The sequence below is a fragment of the Arachis duranensis genome, chromosome 10, assembly GCF_000817695.3.
Source record: "Arachis duranensis cultivar V14167 chromosome 10, aradu.V14167.gnm2.J7QH, whole genome shotgun sequence".
NCBI classification, from domain to species: domain Eukaryota; kingdom Viridiplantae; phylum Streptophyta; class Magnoliopsida; order Fabales; family Fabaceae; genus Arachis; species Arachis duranensis.
The window spans coordinates 8,972,846-8,980,428 of record NC_029781.3 but is presented as its reverse complement, the minus strand read 5'-3'; the positions used below and the strand labels follow the sequence as shown (position 1 = coordinate 8,980,428).

General features: G+C 38.9%; 1 protein-coding gene across 1 annotated transcript; it reads right to left on the bottom strand.

Moving 5' to 3' along the window:
- On the bottom strand, positions 1–1,717 carry LOC107468974 (uncharacterized). The gene is made up of 2 exons (XM_052255544.1): positions 1,036–1,717; positions 1–824 (listed from the first exon to the last, which is right to left on the bottom strand). The coding sequence occupies exons 1-2, from the start codon at positions 1,715–1,717 to the stop codon at positions 1–3; spliced, it is 1,506 nt and encodes a 501-aa protein (XP_052111504.1).
- Positions 1,718–7,583: the final 5,866 nt, after the last annotated feature.

Below are 7,583 nucleotides of genomic sequence, written 5' to 3'. Positions count from 1 at the left end.
CTATTGAGCATCTCCGCCGGCATTTGCACCAGCTGACTGACGGCATCTGCTACGACTATGTCCCTCAGCTCCACATAGCCTACATCGCCTAGGACGACGTAACATTCGCGTGTCCATCTCATTCAAGAAGCGGGTCATCTTGGGGTGACCTTTCGTGACGCGTCTAAGGTACGGATTCGGTACGAACCGAGGTCCGTTGTAAGCAGGCCATGTTGTAGGATTACCTAGTGGCCTAAACCTTGCTCGGTACACCCGCCGAATTTGGTCCATCTTATACACATCATGGACATACAGTTTCCAATCCAGTCGCTGGTTCGCACAACATGCGAACACATGTCTGCAAGGGATCCGATCCACCTGGAACTCACCACAGTCACATCGAAGGCCTCGTAGATCGACTGCAAACTCCAGTCCACTTGGCATCTCACGCACCTCAAAGACCTCATTCAGGCGGTCAAAGCAACTGACCTGAATGTTTCCCGATGCAAGCTGGTTTGCATGCAACTTCGAGGTCACGACATCAGAGAACACATGGCCAGCACTAATCCGCGCTTCTGCCTCCGCTCTTTTTCGGGTGAACAACTCGTTTAGCCTGTAGAATGTTGCCTTCACAAGAGCAGTTATTGGCAGATTGCGTGCACCCTTCAACACTGAATTGATGCATTCCACAAGATTCGTCGTCATGTGACCCCATCGGTATCCACCATCAAATGGCAATGCATACTGTTCGCGAGGAATTCGGTTTAACCAGTTTGTATACGCTTCGCCCCGTTCCCGTAATCGCTGGTAACGCAGTTCGTACTCCCGCACCGTCCTTGAATATCCTGGAGGAAAGCAACGAAAAAAAATTAGATGTCAAAAGAAATCGCCTGATGGTTAAATCTATTCATAACTTAACTAAATTTAGTAAATGGTTACCAATGTTGACGACCAATTTTTAGAGGTACGGTGCCTTGAATTTTCGCAGAAAGTTTGACTCAATATGCCTGATGCAAAACATATGAAAAGCTCTAGGAGGTGACCAAGCTCCGTTACTGCGTTCCACAGCTGCATTGATGGATTCGTGTCGGTCGGATATTAGACCAACACCATCCCGAGTGACAACATGTTGATGAAGGTTACTTAGGAAAAAGTGCCATGCATCAGAAGTCTCTCCCTCCACAATAGCAAACGCAATTGGGACAATATTGTTGTTGCCATCTTGTGAAACTGCCACTAGCAGACAACCCTTATACTTTCCATACAAGTGAGTCCCATCCACCTGCACAACTGGTTTACAATGTCTGAATGCCCTAATACAGGGGTAATAACTCCAAAATACTCGATGCAGTATTCGAATATCACCCACCAAGTCATCGCCTTGATATGCAGGCATAGTCTCAAAATGGATAACAGTTGATGGCTCCTTATGACACATGGCCTCAAACCATATAGGCAACGCTTCATACGATGCTTCCCAACCTCCAAATATTTTTTCTACTGCCCTTTGCTTAGCCAGGCATGCTTTTCGATAACTAACGGTGTAGTTAAACTTCGATTGCACTTCTGCTATGACCGACTTTACCTTTAAGGAGGGGTCCGCCTCAACCAATGGCTTTATCGCTTCTGCAATTGTGAGAGAATCCAGCTTCGAATGATCTTGTGAAATGGTGGCTCGGGTACATGTGTGACTACCATTATACCTCCTTATAACCCAACAGTACTTCCTGCTCATCATGCTAACCCTGATAAGTCAATCACTACCTGACCTATATTGCGTACACTTGGCATAAAATGTCAGCGGCTGAACTCCATACCAACGGCAAACTCACCATCTGCGACAATAGGAATCTCTGCATTTGACAACCACCATAGGAAAAATCAAATAAAGACAAATATATTACAAATCTGACAACACCTTATTACGTCACTCTAATTAAAAAAAAACAACAGCAGAACATGTAAAAATTAGACCAGACAGGCCGGTTCGATCGTCACACAACATGAACCGAAACCTAACCGGTCCGGTTCACTGGATTTGAACCGTTAACTGCGAATGATATTTACAAACTCATGTAAATTTTACGTACCTGCAGTCATATATCCCGGAAACTCCGGAACATGCATGGCTTCCAAATCCAAAACTCGCATGAATGATGGCTCCTCAAACGGCTCATCGTTTGCGAGTGCATTTGCCACCTCTGTTACATCTGGCGTCGTAGCTCCGTCACCTTGATCTTCAACTCCATCTCCATCTGGACCAACAAACTCGTAGTTACTTTCGAACTCTTCTTCACTGTCACTATTATAATCTTCTCGTAGAATATTTCGGTCGGCCTCAGATTGTTCAAACTCAACATACAACTCGATGAACGAGATCTGAGCCCGGTTTTCAATATACATTGAAAACATCTCTTGCATGCTCGCTTCGTCCGTCACATATCTGGTTTGAAACTGGACGAATCCACCAAATACCTGTATGGGATATCTGTATAGAATACATGATATCTTTTTTGCTCTCTCAGAATCAATCTTTTCACAGATCACCCCTTTCAACTCTTCAAATGAGATGATAAAAGGAATAACAACATCTAAGGGTTTTTCATAGATAAATTTTACTCCTTCCGAAGTTTGTAGTAAAATCTGACCAAAATAATACACTTTTAGTAACACTCTATCACTCATTTCTCTCAATCATATAAAAAGAAAAGAAGATAGACTTGGCTACTAGATTTTCAAGTTTGAATCAGCAGATAATAAAGAAACGAGAAAGAAGAAACAGAAGAATATGCAGCCGTTCAAGTTGGGGAAGAAGACGCGAGTGACCTACCTCCTTACTTCGCGCTTTTATATAGACCACTTTATCGAACTCGCACCCTTCGACTACGTTAAACATACATGGCTCAAAAAAAGATTAACATCTGAAATCGCACCATGCGATTTTCTCTTGAAGTTCCTCAAATAAATTTATCCGCACTCAAAACGGAGGGTCCGAGTTCTTACCAATATTCAAACCATGGAACTCGGACCATGCGACTTGTTGTGGCGTTGCGTATTGAAAAACAAACCAAAGTTGAAACGGATGGTGCGATTTACAGTAGCATAAAATTTCATTTCTCATCATCATACAAATCGCACGGTGCGATTTCATGTGCTGAATTTATTTCAAAGAAAACGCACTGTACGATTTCTCCACCCTCATACTCTCACAAACCTGTCCCACATATACGTGTTGTCCCCCATACTTCTATATCTGAGAAAAGCTCACATATAGGTTCCATTTCGATAAAATTTAGCCAGGAATATTTTACTATTCTAATAGTATTTTCCACAGTATCTTTTCGTAGAAATTATTAGTGTTTATTATAAGAATAATTATAACTACTTGTTTTTATTTCTAAAATTTAAAATTTAAATAGTTATAATTATTTCTAACTTATGTTTTTTTTTATTTTAATTTTTGTGGTCTTGACTCTTGATTATTAGTTATGGTTTAACGACAGTAAATTTTTATACGCATGTTATATTAATATTTAAGCTCAATAATTCTAGAACTACGTTATTGGAATGTAGCAATAAGTTTCTTATAGTTTACGGGAAACTGCAACATGGAAAAAAAATGTTTACGTAGAATCCAAACTAAAAAACATCTTATTGTGTTTTCATTGGATATTTGATGATATATCAAAACCCTTTTCCCCCTTTTTGGTGAGTCGAAAAATAATAAATAAATAAAATTTAGTAATCCAAAGACAAGCATACGTAGAATTAATTTGGTAAAATTTTAAAAGTAATTTATAAAAACTAAATTAAAAAAACTTTTAAAATATAATTTTTTAAAATTTGTAGTATCTATATTTGATACATTAAAATTAAAAAAAATTAAAGTCTATTTTTAAAAAATTCCACCTCAAGTGTTTTTAAAAGTACTCTTATATTTTAAAAACTACAAATACGAGCGCATATTATTCTCCACATTTACGTAATTTTAACATTCAAGTTCATCCAAACAATTTTAGATCACTGGCTTCTTTTTTTCCATTTTCTTTTATCCTCGCGCTGCTCCTTCTAATTCTTGTTATTGTTTCAAATTCACGCATGCGTTCTTCTACTTCTTCTTTCAAATTCGCATATACAGGTTTAAATTTGTTATACATATCGTCGTTATCGTTATTGTCGTTATTGTTATTGTTATTGCTATTATTAAATTTTTGCCATGTTGATGATGTTGTCTAATCCAAAATTGATTTTAGATGTGTTTCTATTCATGATTTAGTCTTCTTTGTGTGCCTATTTTCGAATTAAGTTTATGTATCGCAATCCATTATATAATTTCGGTTTATTTTTTAGTTAATTGTGTCGCAATCATTATATAATTTCGATTCATTTTTGAGTGAATTAAGGTGCATTTGAACTCGTTGTCCTGCACAATTCAAAATTCTTTCTCGTCTTTCTCCTCATATTCTAGTACTTCTTCTTCTTCTTTTTCATCTTTTTCTTTTTCTTCTTCATCTTCACTTTCTTATTGAGTTAATAGTCAAAATAGTCCCTCAAAGATACTTCGATCTCTATTTTCGTCTCCGAAAAAATAAATTAATCGAATTCGTCCCCGAAAGATAATCAACTTGGTCACGTTCATCCTTCCGTTAGTTTCTTGACACTGCTGTTAATGGTTTGCTAACTTGAAACGTGAAGGGACAGCACAACTTGCTAAACGACGTCGTTTTACCCTTAAAACAGTCTGAGATTCTTCTTCACTCTCACTCTCTGCTTTTCTAACCCATGATCTACCATCACCAAGACGAAGAAGATCACCATATCATCATCTGCAACCATTAGAGTAGTCATAGAGCATTGTTAGTGTGTCCATTATAGAGCTTGGAATGTACATCAACAACACAACAAGCGCTCTCAAACTTTCATTAACCCTGTTCTGGTTCCTATGGAAACTTTTCAATCTGATAAACCAAAGGTTTTCATGGATTCTTGGTCAAACACAGCAATGAATTGTAAAATTAATGATGCCAACAACAAGAATTATGTTTCATCAATTGGGAAGTTGTCCCTTTCTTCTCTTCATTTATCAATGGAAAATGGATATATGGATGAAGAAGTGGTGTTAGGCACAACCAGAAGAGAACAAGACAAGCAGTGATAATAAATCTGGATTCTCGAATTGACTCACACCACCCCCTTGGATAGCTTCAATTCAAATTCGTGGTCTCTGGCCAGGACAATGGTGTCATCTTCATCTGGGGTATTTCACAAGGCACTTGCCTCATCGTTCTTCCATCTTCACATATAGGAGCTCGAAGCATATGTGAGTGTGACAACAGAAGTGAAACGGAGATGAGGGGCCAACTTCGGAGGTCACACCGGCATCATTGGCGATAGCAGCGGAATCATCGGCGGCAGAAGCAGAGTCAGCGGAGGCAGCAGAGGCATCACCAGCAGCAGCGCGAGCAGAGGTGTCAGCAGTGGGAGCAGAGACATGGGTGGAGGCAACGAAAGTAGAGTTATCGGTGGCGCCAAGATCAACCGTAACCGAGGGCAGTGGCGGAAGAGTCGTTGCTATGGAGGATTGGCGCAGTGTTCTGATAAACCCCATTTTTAGGGTTTATCTTGTATTGAATTTAGAGTGTTTTGATAACCTTTTCTCACATTTAGCCTATGAATTAGCATGGTTTTGTTGTCTCTCCCATATTTATGCTTAAGTGTAAAAACATGCTTTTTAAAGCCTTATTTTGATGAATTCTAATTTTTCCTTGATTCCATAAGATGCCTTGATGTGTTTGCTAGTAATTCCAGGATTGAAATAGGCTAGGCATGGATCAAAGGGAGCAAGGAAGGAAGCATACAAATGGAGAGAAGCACAAAAGACAAAAGAATTGATCTCGGCCAAGCACGCGCACACGCACAAGGCCCTCGCGCGCACATTACAGAATCGACCAGGGACGCGCACGCGTACCGTGCGCGCACGCGCCGGTGACAGCACATGACTTCATTAATGCAACACGTGCCTAGCGATTTGCGAGGGTTTCTGAACCCATTTTTGGCGCCAATTGCTGATAGGAAGGAATAAAAGGATCAAGGATTGAAGGGGGAGGCAATTATTGAATCTAGGGGATCATATAGCATAATTAGGATTAGTCTAGAGTTAGTTTTAGAGAGAGAAGCTCTCACTTCTCTCTAGAATTAGGATTAGGTTTAGGTTAATCTCTCTTCTTAGATCTAGGTTTAATTCATGCTTTAATTCACCTTTCCTTTATCAACTCTTAATCTTCTCCTCTTCCTCTTTCTAGTTATGTGCTTTAATAATCGTAATCCTTCATTTTGTTTTGGATAGATTGTTGTTCCTTTGTTTCTTTCAATAATGCAATTTGAGGTAATTCATGATAATTGTGATTTCCTTGATTGTTGTTGTTAATCCCTTTCAATAATTGTTGTTAGATTCTATTCTTGTTGTTGATTTACTATGTTTTCCTTTTATGCCTTCCAAGTGTTTGATGAAATGCTTGGTTGGATTTTAGTGTAGGTTTTGTTCCTCTTGGCCTAGGTAGAGTAATTAGTGACTCTTGAGTTATCTAATTCCTTTGTTGATTGATAATTGGAAGTTGCTAATTGATTTGAATGCCTTTAAAGCTAGTCTTTCCTTTGGGAGTTGATTAGGACTTGAGGAATCAAATTGATTCGTCCACTTGACTTTCCTCCATGGTTAGAGGTTAACTAAGTGGTAGCAATGAATAATTCTCATCACAATTGAGGAGGATAACTAGGATAGGATTTCTAATTCTCATACCTTGCCAAGAGCCTTTTATAGTTGTTAGTTTATTTTCATTGCCATTTACTTTTCATGCTTCTTATCCAAAACCCCAAAATAACTCAAAACCAATAACAAGACACTTTATTGTAATTCCTAGGGAGAACGACCCGAGGTTTGAATTTACTTCGGTTTATAAATTTTAGGGGTTTGTACTAGTGACAAACAACTTTTTGTATGAAAGGATTATTGTTTGGTTTAGAAACTATACTTTACAACGAGATTTCATTAGTGAAATTCTAAACCATCAAAAATATAATCATCACCGAGTTTGTCGAAGTCGGGTTTAAACAAGATATTCACCGAGCTTCCTTGGTCCACCGGTGTGCGGTGGAGGTTTGCATTGGCCAATATGATAGTGATGACCATAGGATTGTCATGTCCCGGGATGGTTTGCTTTTTGCTTCTTTGTTAGTTTTTAGTTTGTTCTCTTTATTTGTTACTTTTGTGTTTTTTGCCTTCTCTTGCTATCATGAATTCTCACTTTGGCTATGAGTTTGGTTCTAATTATGTTGTAGGTAATGGGAGCCTCAATGAGGATGTGTATCAAGGATGGGACAATCAAAGGTAGAAGGAGCCATATGCATATGATCAATCTTCATGGCAACAACCTCCACCAATGCACTACCAAGAAGAGCCATTCTATGATGCATACCACTCCAATGGCTATAGTGAATCACCTTGTGACTTTCAAGAACCACCGCCATCTGCCTATGAACCATATCCTCAACATAAACCTCAACCATACTCACAAGCCTCTCCACATCAAGCACCTTCCTATAAT